Source organism: Liolophura sinensis, chromosome 11 (assembly GCF_032854445.1).
Source record: "Liolophura sinensis isolate JHLJ2023 chromosome 11, CUHK_Ljap_v2, whole genome shotgun sequence".
In the NCBI taxonomy this organism is placed as follows: Eukaryota; Metazoa; Mollusca; class Polyplacophora; order Chitonida; family Chitonidae; genus Liolophura; species Liolophura sinensis.
The window spans coordinates 2,159,369-2,180,211 of record NC_088305.1 but is presented as its reverse complement, the minus strand read 5'-3'; the positions used below and the strand labels follow the sequence as shown (position 1 = coordinate 2,180,211).

Genomic DNA, 20,843 nt, shown 5'->3' with positions numbered 1-20,843 from the left:
CTCAACTGTTTATGAAAGCTGCAGCAACAACGCTAAACCAAGAGTATGCTGAACGAGTTTTGGGTGATTCCATGCAATGCCTCTGAAGCTGAAGCAGTAACACTGGAGCAGGGACTTGCGCAATGAGAGCAGTCAAACAAACGGCTAGCTACCATCTCAACTCTTTTAGGGATTTGCTGTATATGACGTTAAGTTTTTGGAACTTGTAGTCACCATCAAAACGGGTCTCTTCTCACCTCTTCTGTTAAGTTGGAGTACACTTAATCGGGTGCCTGACCAACGAGTTCGGAAAGTTTCAATCACGCTTAAACAAAACTACAGTATATCTGGAGTGTTTGGCGCAGGTAACTGTCTCTCTTCCCTAGCGCTAGCAAGTAGCCAAATCATCATGCGTAATCCGCAATATATAGGCCCATACACGAAGTCAAATACGGAGTACCTGTATATTGTTCAAAATGACAGGCAAAAACGTCAAGTGTAAAATGGATTTAAAACATGAACCATGAACTTAAGTTAATGCAAGCGCACGACAGTGACAACTATGGTGGCTGAAAGTGTCCATTACTGACCGCTACTTCTGCGACCATTAACACAACGGTCGTGCCTCAACGGAAGATGTGAGGGCTCGCTGTTCCGCGAGGCCCGCGTCTCTCCGTCTCCATTGGAACTCCACGCCCTTCGTGACCCCGTGGAGGCCGTGGAAGGCGCGGATCCGAATGTTCCAAATGTTTTGCACGGGCGAGGAGGTCGCGGTTCCTTTGGGGCACGAAAGTTGCGGTTTTCGGGCACTCATATTCTTGAAAATCTTATGAATTATAATTGGTCGTATTTATGGAGGATTTGGGGTTGGTTGGTTCGGCTGTCAGCTTACTCCACAGATTTGTCATGCAGGCCGATTTGGCGTTGGTTTTAGTCCGGCATTTTTGAGTAATTCTACTGTAGTCACGTCTAATAAATGCGAAGTTCCATCGCTGCATTTCTCTTACTTAATTCTGCTAGGTCATAGTGTTACGGGGCGTGTAATTTGCAACTGTTTAAGCACTTACATGAACAGTTAGAATAAAACCCTACCTGAGGTAAACCGACAGAGGCCGGATTTTATCGGTTGCCTGACCACTTGCCTACAATCACATGGTCGTCTCTACTCTCTATGCTGTAGTCTTTTACTGCCCCGGTTAGCCTCATTCAGAACCCGGGCCACAGTGGTAGAAGTCAATCTGCTCTGGAAGGTATCCAAATATTGCAAGCCGTCACCGATTCCTCCAGCAGGGAAAGTAAGTTAACAAAGCGTGTGCGCGTAAAAGAATATTCCTTTATTCATTCAAGAGGCTACATGCATGAAAGGTGAAGCGTAAAGCATATGAAACAAATACTGTACGGAACCTTCAAACGGCAGCTTTAATACTGCAAGCGATGCCTCTGATTTATATAACGGGGAAGAATTTAGTGTGCTAAAGTAAACTACAGCCCTTCACCAGCCACGTACAGCGCTTCACCAGCCACGTACAGCGCTTCACCAGTCACGTGACAAAACCCCGGATATAAACACCCAGTTGAACCAGCGAGGGCTGGGTTTTAACTCGACACCATGGCCTGATTTCAAAACGCTACTTCTCGCTTGAGTCAAATCATGAAACCTGGCCACAATGCATAGTTTATAGTACTGCAAGTTGAAATTTCGACACATCTGTCTTAAGACAAACTCCATGAGGTGGCGAATCTTTTAATTCCAAGGGCCAAAAAATGGAATTTAAAATTTTAGCCTCAGTGAGAAATGGCTTTCCTAAATCGGCCGCACATATTGTATCTAACAAACTTTCATACATGCTGGTCAGAGATTACATACAAATGCTGGATCATTGCTGAAACATGTTTCAGCTGAAGAACCAAAGGTATAAACCCTTTCTCGCAGTCCGTTCCCGTGGCTCCTCCCTATGCACGGAGTAGTCCCCAGTAAAATCCGAACAAACTCCTACTCCCAGTCCGTGCAATGGTCATTTATCTTAGGCAAGCCAAATGTTGGTACAAATCAAATAAAGGCACAAGTCAAAATTGTCGCATAAATTCCCAAATGAATGAAAGCGTCAACCCAGAGAGGACAGCTAGTACTTTAGACTACAGTGGAATAAAAGAACTCATATAAGCTCAAAATAGACCTCACAATCTCTCCCACTTACATGCAACTACAGGAAATACACTATAACAAAAAACTAAAATACTTGCACTTCCTAACAATCAGTAATAATTGTGCACATTTAGTTTGAAAACATACCATGTAGCTTATCAAATATTGCCCATTATCCAGCCTTTTGGCGTCTGAACGTTAAATGCAAATTTTACAGCTCTTTTTCCCACACAACATTTCTTAAACACCTCAATTTACACCAGACCTGCACGTAATTAATAGCCTTATGTGTGAAAAACAATGACTAAAGTAAACAGACTCTGACACAAATTTGATTGCACATTTCCAGCTTTCGACGCATTACATGAAGTACATCAAGTGTATTTAGGCAAAGTTTGGGTTATTTGCATATTTGATTGGTGATTCATGTTGTATAATTATTCTGCAATTAAAGACATGTAAACCGAATCTTTTCCCTCTAAATTTTGTGACATAATTTCATCAAGCACACCTAAAAGTTTTATCCCTGTATATCTGCATGTGCTGTCATGACTGTTACAGATCTCTGTGTACATTACATTCATAAAATGCTCCAAAGTCCTTTTTCTAACAGATCACAGTTCTGAGTACTGAGGAAAACACTCCACTTCGCGAGATATTTGGTCAGCCTCCTAACTAAAGGCAAAGGCAAATCCAGCTAAACCTGAGCTCACCTTTACAAAATTTCATAACACAGGTTTGGGTAACTTTTCTTGTAAACCACATGGATTACTGCGTTAAATCCCAAACAACTTCATTCATCAAAAAATGTTCTGAGAAAAACAGGTTTGTGCAGATGGCCCTAATAGGTCCTTGACTGATTGGCGCAGCAGAATACAATCAAATTAAATCAACCTGCAATACAGTAATACTAAAGATACATTACTTGGATCAAAATTGCACTTGACCAGGTATTTCAGGACTAAAACATTAAAGCTTGAAACCTTGTACTAACTACAAGTATAATGTGTAATGTAAAATTGCACATAAATGATGCATGTTCAAAAAAGCAGAGGGTATAAAGCTGTGACCAATTAAATAAGTTACAAATGAAATTGCAATATAGAAAACATGTGTACATAACATGCGTAATGTAAATGTAAATGAAATGAGACTTCTTTCTGTGGCAAATATAATATATTATTTGATTCTTTTTTTTTTTTTTTTTTTTTTTTTGATTGGTGTTTTACGCCGTACTCAAGAATATTTCACTTATACGACGGCGGCCAGCATTATGGTGGGTGGAAACCGGGCAGAGCCCGGAGGAAACCCACGACCATCCGCAGGTTGCTGACAGACCTTCTCACGTACGGCCGGAGAGGAAGCCAGCATGAGCTGGACTTGAACTCACAGCGACCGCATTGGTGAGAGACTCCTGGGTCATTACGCTGCGCTAGCGCTTTAACCGACTGAGTTGATTCTTTCAAAGGCAATCAAAAAACTGATCACGTGTAAATCACCACCATAACAATGACTGAACCAACATGCATGTGCCAGCCCACTGAACGTTGACTAGGGAAGGGTAGTGACACAAACTAAAGTCTAATGACTAAAGACTTGTAATATCGAGGCACTGGCCCATTCAGATATAACTTCAATTCTTCAAGCTTTTCACATGTTTGCAAAAATATTCAAACATATTCTGTGTAGCTTGTTAATATTATACTTTTTTTTTTGGCAGCTCTGAAATTAGGCAAGTGAATCAAAATAGTTTTGCCTCCAAAATCAATTTAAACAGGTGGACAGGTCTTCACTGAAATTTAAGTAACTCTTTCACATGCAAGGTTTGATAGATTTGGGTAACTGTAGACAGAGAGCTTCTAAGACTATTTTTTCATACCAGTACACATATTTTTGGCTGAGCAGAATGTCTCACTAACTGATATTGCTGCTTTGCAGTACGGTGGGGTTAATTCACTAAACTTAGCATAGGTTTGTACATGCATATATAAAATATAGAAAACTAGTTAATCTTACAAGAGATTTATGTTCCTGGATGGGGTCGTGTCAAATACTGTAAAAATACATGTAATATTCCATTGGTGGTTTTAACCATTACAATTAAACACTGCGCTATCCTGGAAGGTATACAATAGGTAAGTAGCCAGGCCCATGATGTTACTCTGTTGTTGATGTATTAAACTTAAAAACCATGTACTGAATATTGCACAAAAAATGTGAAGACTATAAATAAAGGTGAATAAGGGTAACCTACTGGGAATTTCACAATTAGCAGGCTGCCTTTCACCATCTTTTACCCAAATAAAATATATTCAAACTTCAGTGGGTAATACCGTCTAAAGATGTGACGACAGAGCAATAGGTAGAGTTGGAATGAGATGAGACATCGCATGTCATAGTCCAGAACTACATGTCTGTTCACATCAAGTGAGAAAGCAAAGTCGATCTGATAGGGTTTTATTAAGTAGATGTCTGGCCTCCCTCCCATTCTGAACTACATATACAATGAGCTCAGATCATGTTCTTGTATGACCTACATCTGGACATACTTCCAGCGCTGCAAATCGTGATTGTCATGACAGAATGACTCAGCAATGTAGGATGCTGTACATCTCCATTTTATGTCACATGTTAATGAGGACATATATGGACTGTGCTAAACACATTTACCAGGATAATGGACATAGATCTACATTTAAGTCAGCTATTAATAAGAACATTAATAAATTGTGCTATAAAATACAGGTACCTAGATAATGCATGCCTGCAGATCTTCATTTTATGTCAAATGTTAATGCAGACATTAATGGACTGTGCTAAATACCTGGATAATGGACATATGTGTAGATCTACCTTCATGTCAGATGTTAAATGTTAATGAGGACATTAATGGACTGTGCTAAATACCAGGATAATGGACATATGTGTAGATCTACCTTCATGTCAGATGTTAAATGTTAATGAGGACATTAATGGACTGTGCTAAATACCTGGATAATGGACATATGTGTAGATCTACCTTCATGTCAGATGTCAAATGTTAATGCGGACACTAATGGACTGTGCTAAATACCTGGATAATGGACATATGTGTAGATCTACCTTCATGTCAGATGTTAAATGAGAATGTGATTACACACAGATTAACTTTTCCTTCAGTAATACTTACATGTAGCTTTGTGCTAAATACCTGGATAATGGGGTTATTTCTCAGATCTTTGTTACCTAAAGATACCCATTCCATGTAACCATTTTTCCGATCCAAAAACCGTCATTGAAAAGGGCTGGAAAAAGCAATATAGTAGACAGTACTTCAGGCAGGAAAAACTCCACACGGAGCGCCAGACATGTAATCAAAAGACCTGTCATATATAAAGGGTACGGAGTATACTTTGGATAAGCCACATAAGCATGTAAACTGTGACAAGTCAATGGTCAGTCTAATAAAAGGCACGTTGTATGTTAACAACTGAATATTCTAGATGCTTATTTAACCTTCAGTGCCCCCCAAAATAAGCTTTAAAATCGTTATTTAAATATTGGCTTGAAGGACTGCAGAATCGACACTGATTGGCTATGCAGAATCGACACTGATTGGCTTACAGTGCCGACAAGATCCCCAGCAGCTTTGAATAATTCAACACACAACCTAAAATTCAGTTTATCCTATCATTATCATTATCCAATCATCATTATCCAATCAGAAACGATTCTGTATCCTGCTAAATCAAAAATGGCTTTTGTGGAATATTTCGTGTTTTCATCATCTCAGTAATCCTCTTTTTTATTTTCCTGCAGATCTTTGGCCTCTTGTTCTTGTTTCTGTTTATGTTCAAACACCAGCATGGCTAACTGTGCACGGGTCGCATAACTCTCCATCTTTCGCACTAAGCACTGATCATACAGCCTTTTTGGCATTTCCATCGGACACTCGATGTTCGTGAACTTGTGCCGGAGATATGGTTCTACAGCTCGAAATATGTGGATTTTTTTGTAGTTCACAAACATGGAGAACAGATCACTAGTCAGCTCTTCACCTGGTGCCAAAGCTTTTCGTGCCACCATGTAATCGGAGTTGTAGAAGCTGCTGTGATCATAGGCATTGATATCGAAGTGTCCAGAGTAGCGGCTGATTTCTATGGTGGTCGGGTACGGCTTTTCCTCATAGATGATATGAGGGACATACTGCCAGAAGCCAATCGGGAAAAACACCTGCCACCGAGCAATAGTGTTCATGCGAACTCTGTTCAGGTACTCACTGGACAGTTCAATCCCCACCGTGCACAGGACGAGAAGTGAATCCAGATTGAACTGTTTAGAAATGGTGTCCATCAGAGTGATTTCTGACAAGTACGACCCTGTCAGAGTGAGGCTGCTCCAGGCAATCTTTGCACCATTCTGGTACTTATTCTCATAGTATGAAATCATGGACTTCAATGAGGAGAATATGTCCTCCTCAGCTGGCCGGTTCTCCTCGTACACAAACACGATGAAGAGATTAGTGTTGTCCCCGGAGTCAAGACAGACATGAGCGTACGAGTCGAGGAAGCCGACCACGCCCTTCTTGTCCTGGGCACGGACCGGCAGGACTAACGTCAGCCGCGTGTTCTCTGTCACGTACGGCAGCGGGATGATTTCCACAAAGCCTAGGGGTCTCACCAGGTGCACCCGGGTGTTGAACGCACTGAGGGTGCCCCCTTCTGACACGCGCAGATCCAGCGTGTACTCCATGCCTCGTGTCGGGTCAAACCTCCGATAACCGTTTACCAGCTTGACCGTCTTGTAAACGGCTCGGTGTTTCTTCTCTAGCTTCTGCTTTGCTGTGGCCAGAACTTCCTCCACATCAAGCTTATTTACACCTGCAAGGGAGAGAACTCTTAATCAAGAATATTGAATGAATCAATAGCTGAGTGTATGTTTGAACAAACACTTAGAAATGGTAGGAAGGTTACCAAAGAGCTCGTCAGTAGAAGGCACATGAATGTCAACCTTCAGCTCAATCCACAGGGTACTGAAATTGTGAATTTATGGTCATTAATATGAGCACATAGCATCAGTGATGAGACATCCTCCTTGTGTCATTGTGCTTTATGTGTATGTAATACTTCAGGCTGCACTTTTGGAGATACCACCCCTATCATTCTGTTCAACACTGATTCTAATACATAATACACTAAATCAGGAATTCAGTAATTTAATATTCACACATCCAATCAATGATGGAATATCCCCCTCATGTTATTGTGCTCTAAATGTGTGCAAACCCCGGTCTCAATTCCTGCAGTACTTTTTAAGATACCACCCCTAACATTTTAACATTGCTTTTCCTGTTATTGGACGCTGACATGGACACCCACGCTGCGACATAAGCTACTCAACACACACACACACAAAATACATGATTATGACCACCTGTAATAAAGTATGCATCAAATGAAAGGCTAAAGACTTTTTTTTTTTAAAGAGAATGTATGAAAAATGTTTACTCCAGTATATTTTACCGTTCTATCTTTTTGTTACATTTTGTTTTTTTCGGGTGAACAAAATGCAATACAGCATTGAGGTTTAACAGTGGATTTTTGAGCCATATTACATCCACTGACAAGCTCAATGAAATCGCAGATTCTTTTTGTAGTTGCCACAGTGGAATAACAGAACTATTTCCATTTTTTATGTTGATGTAGGGGTATATTCACAAAAGAACACAGAAATACAGCAGTCAGACAATGTTTAGCAGCTTGTCACGTCACTGTTCCTCACCTTAATTTTCAATATGGTTCCTAAGGTCTACAGTACAACCTTTATCATTTGCCTTTAATCGCAGTAAAAAAAAACCCTGACAACCATATTAGGACAAAATTACCTAATTAACAGAAGGTGCATACCTTCATTCAAGGGTGATCTGTGCTTTTTAAGGCCTTTCATTTCTACCTTAACCTGGGAAAATTTGTCTTTTAAAACACTCACCTGAAAGTTTGTTAACATTGGTAAAGTCATCCTCAAAGTAAATATTCTCCTCCGTAAAGTAGTCCCACCTTATCACATCAAACTTATTCTTGGGCTTGAACGGCTCCGGCACACCTAGGTATAGAGGATCAATACTTAAATACATTCACCTTTCCATACAACGATAAAATGTCAAACTGTTTCATCGCCATGGCAACAAACTATTACACTTATTTATTTATTTTTGATTGGTGTTTTACGCTGTATTCTTAGTTTTTCACTTATATGGCAGTGACCAGTATTATGATGAGAGAAAACCAGGCAGTGCTCGGGGGAAATCCATGACCATTACATGCAGACCTTTCCACGTACAACCGGAGAGGAAGCCAGCATAAGTTGGATTTGAACTCACAGCAACAGCATTTGTGAGAGGCTCCTGCATGACTGCGCTGTGCTGGCAGGCTAACCACTCGACCTGGATTCCAGACTATTTATAGTGCCAGATGTCAAAATAGTGCCAAAATACAACTGAGCCCTCACCTGGACTGGAACCTACAACATCATTAAGATGTACACGTGCCTTACTTCATACAGCTATACAGTACTCTGTCATGACCTTGACCCGACCACAGACCAAAGCGTGGCAAAGCTACTGAGGGATAAGGCCAGGCTCCACGATCACAAAGCAGTTGGAAACTTGTGTCAGAAACTTGTGTTTTAATTTGTTTTATAATACCTGAACCTATAGTTCTAACTTTTAACTTAACTCATGAAAGTCAGGCTTAAAATACAAATTCCTCAGTAACAATTTTAGAGCAGTCAATTCAAGAGTCTGACTTAAGTCTCAGACAACTTCGTGATCCCAAGGCCTGGTTCTTTGTTCCCATTATTCAACTAAGGAAAAGACAAAATTACCCGGGCAAAGGAATTGATCTCGCTTACTGCCTGCAAACTCACCTATAGGCCATGAGAGACTCTCTTTACCACCTGGGGTGTATTTGCTCAGATGTATTATATTGTCCTTAAGCTCGGCAATCTGATGCTGAGTATCATTCAACTCCACCTGACAATAGTATCTGCAACACAATATTGTTTTTTCAGTTTATAAAATTCACTTTTTTTACACTATATGTTACTATGTGAAAAAATGTCACTGACAAGTTTTATACTACCTGTGGTAAAAGCTGATTGATAGGAGTGTACTGTAATTCTCTAACCTGTTTGCGCGGCATTTATTCCAGCATACTCTGAGGGCATTATTCTGAGTAGAATGGTAAAATTACACATTTTGTGAAGCCTGAAAAGTGTGTATAAATCTTATTTAAAGTTGCTCTTATACATGTGAAAAAATTCAGGAAGCTGAACATCACATCGACAATACTGCAGTCATATCCTGGCGAGAACACGTTCAGGCCTCTGAATGAATGAATAAATCAATGAATGATTTTGGCTTACCCTAATTATTCGACCTTTTCAAGCACTGTTACCAATTTTTGAAAACATTCTGAGAGAACTATGAGGTGTAGAGAAATATTTATTTGGTCGCCGTACTTATTTCACTTATTCAATAGCAGCACAGCATTATGGTTGGAGGAAACTGGGCAGAGTCCGGAGGGGAACCCATGATCCTCCACAGGGTCATTGCTGCCAGACCCTTCCATGTACGGCTGGAGAGGAATCCAGCATGAGCTGGAGTGCAGAGAAATAATGTGCAGTTTTAGGAAGCTTGCATCTTTAGTGGCACAAAGCTATCGTTTTCAGAATAATTGAATGCATAAATTTCATTAAAAAAAGTGCTTCAGTGTTTTTTGAAGAGGTTGAAAAAGTAGAAGATTTACATTAACACGATTTCATCAATATTTCAGTCATATCGTGATGAGAACATATTTAGGTCTCTGAATGACTGAATAAAGGAATGAACGATTACGGCTTCATGCTGGCCACTTCCTCAATATTTCAGTCATATCGTGATGAGAACATATTTAGGTCTCTGAATGACTGAATAAAGGAATGAACGATTATGGCTTCATGCTGGCCACTTCCTCAATATTTCAGTCATATCGTGATGAGAACATATTTAGGTCTCTGAATGACTGAATAAAGGAATGAACGATTATGGCTTCATGCTGGCCACTTCCTCAATATTTCAGTCATATCGTGATGAGAACATATTTAGGTCTCTGAATGACTGAATAAAGGAATGAACGATTATGGCTTCATGCTGGCCACTTCCTCAATATTGCAGTCATATCATGATGAGAACATATTTAGGTCTCTGAATGACTGAATAAAGGAATGAACGATTACGGCTTCATGCTGGCCACTTCCTCAATATTTCAGTCATATCGTGATGAGAACATATTTAGGTCTCTGAATGACTGAATAAAGGAATAAACGATTACGGCTTCATGCTGGCCACTTCCTCAATATTTCAGTCATATCGTGATGAGAACATATTTATGTCTCTGAATGATTGAATAAAGGAATGAACGATTATAGCTTCATGCTGGCCACTTCCTCAATATTGCAGACATATCGTGATGAGAACATATTTAGGTCTCTGAATGACTGAATACAGGAATGAACGATTACGGCTTCATGCTGGCCACTTCCTCAATATTTCAGTCATATCGTGATGAGAACATATTTAGGTCTCTGAATGACCGAATAAAGGAATGAACGATTACGGCTTCATGCTGGCCACTTCCTCAATATTTCAGTCATATCGTGATGAGAACATATTTAGGTCTCTGAATGACTGAATAAAGGAATGAACGATTATAGCTTCATGCTGGCCACTTCCTCAATATTGCAGACATATCGTGATGAGAACATATTTAGGTCTCTGAATGACTGAATACAGGAATGAACGATTATGGCTTCATGCTGGCCACTTCCTCAATATTGCAGTCATATCGTGATGAGAACATATTTAGGTCTCTGAATGACCGAATAAAGGAATGAACGATTATGGCTTCATGCTGGCCACTTCCTCAATATTTCAGTCATATCGTGATGAGAACATATTTAGGTCTCTGAATGACTGAATAAAGGAATGAACGATTACGGCTTCATGCTGGCCACTTCCTCAATATTTCAGTCATATCGTGATGAGAACATATTTAGGTCTCTGAATGACTGAATAAAGGAATGAACGACTATGGCTTCATGCTGGCCACTTCCTCAATATTTCAGTCATATCGTGATGAGAACATATTTAGGTCTCTGAATGACTGAATAAAGGAATGAACGATTATGGCTTCATGCTGGCCACTTCCTCAATATTGCGGCCATATCGTGATGAGAACATATTTAGGTCTCTGAATGACTGAATAAAGGAATGAACGATTATGGCTTCACGCTGGCCACTTCCTCAATATTGCAGTCATATCGTGATGAGAACATATTTAGGTCTCTGAATGACTGAATAAAGGAATGAACGATTATGGCTTCATGCTGGCCACTTCCTCAATATTTCAGTCATACCATGGCCAGAACAAGTTTCTCATTTTCACTAATGTGATAACATTGGTCAAGTTAAAAGGCACCTGGATTCTGGTGAGTTTATTTATTTGTTTGCTTGTTGTTGTTCCAACCAACAGGAGAAGCAGGGTAGTTGGGGAAGGCCCATTACCGATCCCTTCCTGGCCCCCTGTTGGCTGAAATCCCCTACACACATGTACACAGGACAAACCAAGTGAGTGGGAGATGGCCCCTTTCCCATCCCGTCTGGTTTGAACAATGCATGTGTGCAAGAGTGTTACAGGGACCTAGCCTTATAAAAAGGTCTGCTACAATAATACATATAAGCATAAACAAACAAAAAAAAACATACAAAAAGCAAATGTATATATATATATTTTAGTTTAAAAAACCTTACAAACATGTGAAAATTAATTTATTTATTTATTTGATTGATGTTTCACGCCGTACTCAAGAATATTTCACTTATACGACAGCAACGAGCATTATGGTAAGAGGAAATTGGGCAGAGCCCGGGGGACAAACATGTGTAAAGGTTGAAGAATTCCGACTAGTGGTAACATTGTAGCTAAACTCATTATGTAGACACTCAGCATGACAAGTGACTGTTCACTGAGAACAGCCATGTGATCACCTGTGAAGTTTGTAAACAGTCAGGTCATTAGGCATGGGGTGAATGGCCAGAGCTTCACGGAACTGAGGCTGGGTTTGCAGGGTGCTGATGTCCTCGTCAAAGTGGAAGTCGTTCAGTCGATAATTCCTGTACTCATGACCCTAATAATGACAAAAACAGACACACAGACAGATGCATGTAGAGGTGATCAGCAGAGACAGCACACTGTGTGACACATGACAAGTTGAGGATTCATGATAACCTCAAGAATATTTGATTTACATTGTATATTTCACAGGCCAGCATTATGGTGGGAGGAATATGGGCAGAGCCCCGAGGGGAACCCACGACCATCCGCAGGTTGCTGACAGACCAATGTGCAGATACATGTAAATACCAGATATACAGGTATTCTAACTATAAATGTACACACACTTTCAAAGCCCCGATAAAAACAAAATGGAACTGGCTATCATAAGCCCAACTGTATTATTCTGTATTATGTACAGTTTACTGTCTTAAAATTATAACATGCCCTACTTTATGAATTCTCATTTCAAATGACACTAAGAGTTGTCTTTGACCTTTGCCTCCAGCATGCATACACCTTACAATTTCGAATTTAAGGCCTTCTCCTCTGTTTTTCAGGCCCAGAGTTCAAATTTTCCTGGCCGCCTGGAATAACTGTTCTATATTCATACAAGCTTAAAGCAATGTAGAACGAATGACTGCTCAGTATATCAAACAATTTCAAAGCTGCTGGAAAACAAATTTTTTCCAGAGAATGTCAGCATTGTATATATTAGCTTAGGTTATTTCTGTAATCAATATACAGATCAGCCCATGGGACGTGTGCCAACTGGTCCTCAACTGGTCCTTCAAGGCTTTTAAAAAACCTGATTTCTCAATGCCTGGAGAAATTATTCCCATTTTCCAGGTTTCCCAAAGCCTTGCACAAACCCTGCATAAACAATAGTTCAGGCTTGTAAGGTTCTGTAATTATTTTTTTACAGGCTACATGTACCCAAGGAATCCCCATTTCAACTTTTTTCTAGGCCCAAAAAGAAAAAGAAAAAAACCTCTGTCTTTCCTGGTTTCTCAAGGCCTGGAAAAGTTATTGTAATATTCCAAGTTTCTCAAGGCCTGGAAAAGTTATTGTAATATTCCAAGTTTCTCAAGGCCTGGAAAAGTTATTGTAATATTCCAAGTTTCTCAAGGCCTGGAAAAGTTATTGTAATATTCCAAGTCTCTCAAGGCCTGGAAAAGTTATATGGTCACTTTCCAGGTTTCTCATGACCCTTCATAAACCCTGCATAAAGGACAGCTCAGGCTGGTAAGGTGCTGAAGCCTTATAGGTCAGCCCAATGTACATGTACAGTATGTGTGGGTTCTCAGTTTCAAAGCTTTTCCAGACCCAAAAACCTCAACCCCCCCCCCCCAACCTCTCAACCCCAAACCTCGATGTTCCAGGCTTTGAAAAGTTTTCAATACTGTACAAACCTTTATAATGACAAAATTTTAATTCAAATCCATATTCAGGAATAAAAGCACAAGTTAAGACGGAAGTCAAGTACAGAACCAGTATTTATCAAACACCTTATTCAGACTTAAAAGCCAAAAATTCAAACACAACAGTACTACAAAAAATATGTTTTACTCTAGGAAGTTTAAAATTTGTACACTGATTCTTTACTGCAGAACAATGTATTAACCACAATTTGAGCTCTTTCCTCTTCTCAATGTGGGGTTTTAAAGCACTTGTACTTTATGACCATAAGCACTTTAGGAGTCGTTTTGTAACCCTGAGGTCATAAACACAATCAATGGCATCCTGTGTACTTACCCCCACAGTAGCCGAGCAGCCCACACCTGACCCATGGAGCACACATCTGCCGAAGTTTACACTGGGGTTGTTGGAGTGGGCGTTTGTCATACACCAGTCTAGGTCCTGAACCGTCCGCGACAGGACGGACTGGAAAAATGAAAGTAGCAAGGTCAGGAAATAATCAACAATGACAAAGTCTTGCCTGTATTTCACCGGAAATGTATTCAGTAAATGGCCCTGAAAGATGGCCATACACAGGTATGAGTAGTGTACACTAGCAAACTTATAACATTTTGAAAATTTACATGTAATCTGGCAGAGATACATACTCATGCAATAGCGTGACATCACTCACGATGTAAAGACATCTATAACGACATACAATCTAGAAGATATTTTATGTCCATATTTTACATGTATACTTGATTTACTTATTTTATTTGATCGGTGCTTTACGCCGTCCTCAAGAATATTTCACTTATATGATGGCGACCAGCATTGTGGTGGGACAATGGGCAGACAAATCGACAAACATTGTCCTTCAGCTTTGTGACCATTTGACATTCAGGCCACACCTCAACGATTTATCTATTTATTTGCCTGGAGGTTTACGCCATATTCAAGAATATTTCACTTATATACATGTAGGACTGAGGAAGCCAGCCACACCCCCATGAGGAAGCCGGCCACACCCCCATGAGGAAGCCGGCCACACCCCCATGAGGACTAGGGCCTTAAAGGGAGTCAAACATTTGTTTGCTTTTTTTTGTGTTTCTTGTCAGAATTATTTTTATTCCTAGCCTGTAAAGAGTTCACGAGCCTGTAAAGAGTTCACGAGCCTGTAAAGAGTTCACGAGTCTGTAAAGAGTTCACTAGCCTGTAAAGAGTTCACGAGCCTGTAAAGAGTTCACTAGCCTGTAAAGAGTTCAATAGCCTGTAAAGAGTTCAATAGCCTGTAAAGAGTTCACGAGCCTGTAAAGAGTTCACGAGCCTGTAAAGAGATCACTAGCCTGTAAAGAGTTCATGAGCCTGTAAAACACATTATAAACTTAATATTTCTTAATGAAAATAGTAGACATTTTAAAGAAAGTCCTATCAAATGCTCCAAACTTACAACACCTAAACTTAAACAGGGTCATTTTTTGGAGGACTGGCAGATTTTGATGCTAAACAGCACTCTGCGTCATAATTTGCAGTGAACTTGTACCACATGTGCAGGAAGCCATCGAATTCAATACCTGAAGACACATTGGCACATGTGCTTAAGGCTCCCTTTATAATGTTTAGACACACAACAACGGAGTCATTAGGCAAACACAATACTGTATAGTGTACTGTGTCAATGATTCGTAACAGTCTCCTGCCGACACAATGCACCCATTGTCTGAATGACCTTACACATGTGCATACAGCACTACAAGTTCCTTCACAGTCTCATGCTGCTCTCTGGCTGTCCTGCAAAACACAGCTCCCTTTTCTTAAAAGTGGTTAACAAAATAGGGTTTAAGGCAGGATACAGAGTATTGTCAGTGAGTAAGGTATAATGTGGAGAAATGCTATGGTATTGTACATTATTACGGGTTTCTACTGGGCCATTCTTAACCATTCCTCCTTGAGTGTAATCTGACCATCAGAAAATAAAGTGTCAATGGCTACAGAAGTCTTTCTCTTTTGTTCATAGTGGGGAAAAGGGGGTTGTATTCTGACTAAATCAAACTGATAGGGATTTAAAAGAAATGAATCTTCAGAGAGACATATAAAATAAAAACCTCAATAAAATCACATGTAGAGCCCTTCTGGAGGAAGCAAATATATTTTTAATGATATGCCTTGTCATCTGCAGTCCTATTTCCTCGCTCTTTTCACATACAAAGGAGCGACGGTCAGTGCAATTTATCCACTTTTTTCATTTCATTTTGGATACAAAACACATTGGTTGGGTTGGCCAATTTCAGGGCTTCGCAAAAAGTATAATTTTATCAATCTACAGAGAATGATGTCCTCACAATATGCTTAAATAAACACCTTGCAAACATGTGAAAAGGTTGAAGAGTTACAGAAGGACTACTAAATGTATGAGCAAAGCATATACATGTACACACCTAAAATCTCACTGAAATGAGCACCTGTTACAGGTTGTGGAGATCAAAACAAGACATCTCAGCTTCTGGTAACACCCATGAGGACTTCATCTCTTTTTAATACATGTACGCATTGTTAGCATGCTGTAATTTACCCTAGTTCCTCAACCTTTCTCATATCAAAGACCAACTTTCAGTGCAATTTATGCACATTTTTAATTTCATTTTGGCAACAAAGCTATCATTGGCTGAATTGGCCAGTCTCTGGGCTTCACAAAAACCATAATTTTAACAGTCAACACAGAATAACGTCTTCAGAATATGCTTGAATAAACACTTTGTGAACATGCGGAAAAGTTGAAGAACTACAGTATAACAGCCTCAGCCACTTCTGTCATGGAAGTCTCATCTCCCAATTTGAAAACAAAACAACAATTTGGCATAAGACTTATATTTACTTTCTAATGGCGGTCAGTTTGTGAGAAGTAGAATGTGGAGTGTGTGGGGCGAATCATGGACCTTTGGTAAACTGCTGATGAACCTATTCACATGTTAAAATGTGTACAACGACTAGCACATCTTTATTTATTTATTTGATTGGTGTTTTATGCCGTACTCAAGAATATTTCATTTATACGACGGCGGCCAGCATTATGGTGGGAGGAAACCGGGCAGAGCCCGGGGGAAAACCCACGACCATCCGCAGGTTGCTGGCAGACCTTCCCACTTATGGCCGGAGAGGAAGCCAGCATGAGCTGGACTTGAACTAACAGCGACCGAATTGGTGAGAGGCTTCTGGGCCATTACGTTGCGCTGGCGCGCTAACCAACTGAGCCACAGAGGCCCCCACTAGCACATCTTTAAATGTACCTATAAAGATCCTGACAGTCTAACTCACTTCCTCCCTTCATTTCTATACGTGTAGTGTAATTTAGTATCCTCAAAGATACTGTCTCCAAAGATGTGTGCATACACAAATGTGTGTGTGATTAGGCACAATGTAAAAATGGCTTGCAATGTTACAGCAAATTAACTCACTGCCTTGTGGTCACATTGACTGCTAGGAACTGTGGCGGTACTGAGCGGTGACCAGTGTCAAATGACCTACTAGTATATGTGGCTATGACATTGAAATCCTTCAGAAAACTATTATATTTCTATCGCTGTCTGTAAGAGCAACTTCAATCTTCTTAATTCAAGGAAAAAGAGCCCAAAAAATGGCTTGTATTTTTAGTGCACGTGCAGTTAGTTTGGTGGCCACCAGCACAGACTTCACTGAAGTTGTCTCTATCGAGTTGGAGTACAGAAATGTGCCTTGATTTTTTTTATAGGTGGCGATGGAATGGACTATAAATAGACAAAGTTGGCAGTCCTTGGATTTCTCACTGAGCTACATTTATGCCCTGCTCCTCCAGTAGTAAAAAAGCTTCAATTTCTTCCAACCTTTACACAAACTTGCCACAAGGGTAAAATATTATTTCAAAGAAGGATATAAGTGCCAGAATTTTTTGGGGGGGGGAGGGTCCACAACAACAGCATTTGAAAAGGTTTGACGTGGTTAATGACCTTAAGTTTCACCCATCACAAAGTTGCACATTTTGTATGATTCTGAGAGGTCTTATGGTACATGTATAAGCATAAGTCAGGATGATACCCTGCTGGAAATATCTAAGCTTAAGCACAAAAAGTAACATCTTATAGCATTTATATTAATGCCATTAAGAGCACAGCCTAGGGTCAAACTTATTGAGCATGTCACAAATTCACAATGGACAGATGATCACTCCTGAGACTAAGATAAACACAGCCAGTTAGCACAACTTTACTCTGGAACCACACGATGATATCCCATGCTGTCATCAGTTCAAGATGTTCAAGTAACCAACTGTTCTCTCCTTAGCACCAAATTTTATACCCAGTTGTAATCAGGAGAGGTAAAGTTTATGGTGCTGCATTTATTTGTCATTGAACTGGATCTCAATTGTTCATTGTGGAATGCAGAGTTTTCTACAAACTGGCTATCATATCCTGTACCACCTGACCAGAACAGCGCACACACTTTATAGCTTCTGGTATAAACTTCGGACTAGTACGGCTTATAGTCAAACAAATATTTAGTTACACGTATATGCCACACTGAAGAATTTTCCACTGTAATGATTATGATGGCGTGAGTATTATGGTGGAGGAAACCAGTGCCTGAAATAAACCACTGACCTTTGGCATGTTACTGATAAACTTTCCACATGTAACAAAGACATGTAATGTAAATCTTCACCTTTACGCATGTTTGCAAGGTGTTTACATGCTGCACAGTAAAATTATATTCTTTGTGAAGCCCTGAAATTGGCCTATCCAACCAGTGTACATTTGTCTCCAAAATCAAACTTAAAATGAGCAAAAACTGCACTGAAAGTTGCTCATTCATACACAAAAAGGTAGTTAGTCTGCGACCAGTTATCACAAAGACCCCACAACCAGTGAGAGTCTATACCTGGTAGCTCTGAAGGGTTGTGATTAGGTATACTTTAAATCTTCTAACTTTCAGCATGTAAAAGAGCAACTTTTTAGCCCAAAATTTATGCACCTTTTCCATTTGATTTTGGAGACAAAACTATATTGGTTGTGTCTGCAGATTTTAGGGCTTCACAAAAACCCTGAATATACAGTACTTGAATTAACATCTTGCGAACATGTGAAAAAATTGAAAAATTGAAAATTACAGTACTATGATCACAAGCTAACTGTGAAAAGTGTGCATCTAAATATGGCATTTGGTGTGAAAATTTGTTGAATTTCCACCATTTTGAGGATTTACTAGAGATGACACATGAGTACACTTACCCTGGAATTGACAGTGGAGACGACTAGGAGAACGGACCGACACATTATTTGGCAGACAGCATTAGTATATCCCAGACAACATGGGAGGTGTAAGTTTATGGAACGTGACTGGTTTGTGATGGTATATGTTATCGCATCAGCCCTACAGAGCTAGGAAATCTACTGAAATTCTATACCCAAAGCCGGTTTTGAACCCACACCTGGCGTGTATCAACAATTTAGACTCAAGCACTTTAACGACTACAGTGTACCACAGCCCGCTCCCTAAAGTATGATTTACCTGTGACAAAATGACCCCACCATCCAGCCCGCAGAACTCTGTTTCTGTATACCGGTTAGGAGCACCGATATGAAACGTCCTGACTCACACTTATACCGCTGACAAAGTCAAACACCTTTTCTCCTCGCAGGTACGTCAGATCAGACACAAACAGGTAATAGTCAAACACCTGGGCATAGTGATCCGAGATGTACTTTAGGATGTGCAAAGGTAGAAGATGGGCGAGACTTGTCACTGAAGCTCACCACTCCCATGCCCGGGGGTACAGTCCCTTTGGCTTCCATGAAGAATGTGATTTTGGTAACATAGTGAGCCAATGTTCTGTTTAAAGACGCACCTGCTGTGTCCACAGTACCTTTAGATGTTATCACTGCTACAAATAACTTTTCCCGAATACCCAATTCTGTGGAGGCATACCTTGGTCGGATGGGCTTTCCCCCTGGCCCACGTTTCACCTTTTTGAGGGGAGGGCAGGGGGAACTTCGACCTCATTTTCCGATTTCTCCTTCACATCTAATCTGACTTCCTGGGTTCATTCACAGAGTTTGTCTTCCTAGCTTTGATCAAATTTGGCTGCATCGGCTCAACGTCAATATTATCATGACAACTTTCGTCGATGAACGGAGCGAAAATGATGCTCTAAACTTATTCCGAGACAAACTCCTATCGCAGTTGAAGTGCCCGTCCGAGAAAACAAGCCAGCTGGGCCGCCCCATTCCCCTAAGTCCAACAGTTTTACACACATAAAATCATAATCATTAACTTCTCCCTGAACTCGTTAAACCGCGAGTGGACTGACAGCAAAACAACCTCACGTTTGTTCACGTCCCCGACAATTTTCACACTTGTTTCCACTGGGTCGTTTCGCCCGCTGACTGACCTTTCACCTTTACCAAATTCTCAAGCACCTTCAAGAAAAGCGTATCTGTACAGCCCACCCTTCGCAACGAATTCTCCCTCACTATGCAGAACTATGAGAACAAGAGTAAACAAGATAATCTCGCGTGAATTCGCTAATTTAACGGGATTTCGAACAGACAATAGGCGGAAAAGGTAAACGACGATGATTAGCAAAATCTCGAGAAACATTAAACATGCTCTAAAGTTTAAATCGGTGTCTCACTTTGTATGTTAAGGCTCAAGTAGAGACATTTGGCGACCAAGAAATCTCAGATATATGGTGTATTGGTTAACCATATCAGTGATAAAATGAACCTTTGACTGCGTTAGCAGACATAGCTCAGATACCAAATTTCGAATGTCATAAACTATTTCTAACCATGTACAGTATGATCCTGGAATTTGGGAGTGATTTAAAGTTACATTGTTCTATGAAAAGAGTATTGTTATTTTGCTAGGACTAGATACGCCGTGCACAGCAGAGAAAGGTCCGTCAACAACTACACGTATTAAAACATAAAAGCTTGCTTAGCCCTAGGTGGCTACTTCAACTCCTTTATTTATGTTGGGCTGATGGAGTATCGTAGCCACAGGGGAAGCAGTGGTAAACCATTACACCGATTCACGCCATGTCCGGTAAAATCTACAATTTCCCTGTCCATCAGATTTTGAACGTGCACCACCTGTGTCCTAGAAAAAAACAACAACTTTAATGATAGAATCGAGTGAAAACATGAAAAAGTTCT

General features: G+C 40.2%; 1 protein-coding gene across 1 annotated transcript; it reads right to left on the bottom strand.

The window, feature by feature from the left end:
- Nucleotides 1-5,842: 5,842 nt before the first annotated feature.
- LOC135477661 (chondroitin sulfate synthase 2-like) lies at nucleotides 5,843-20,056 on the bottom strand. The gene is given in 9 exon segments (XM_064757842.1): nucleotides 5,843-6,984; nucleotides 8,093-8,206; nucleotides 9,029-9,147; nucleotides 12,189-12,328; nucleotides 14,011-14,139; nucleotides 19,198-19,269; nucleotides 19,271-19,420; nucleotides 19,422-19,658; nucleotides 19,660-20,056. Coding segments are annotated over 9 exon segments (2,082 nt in total). The 5' UTR covers nucleotides 19,690-20,056; the 3' UTR covers nucleotides 5,843-5,893.
- Between the last annotated feature and the right edge of the window lie 787 nt (nucleotides 20,057-20,843).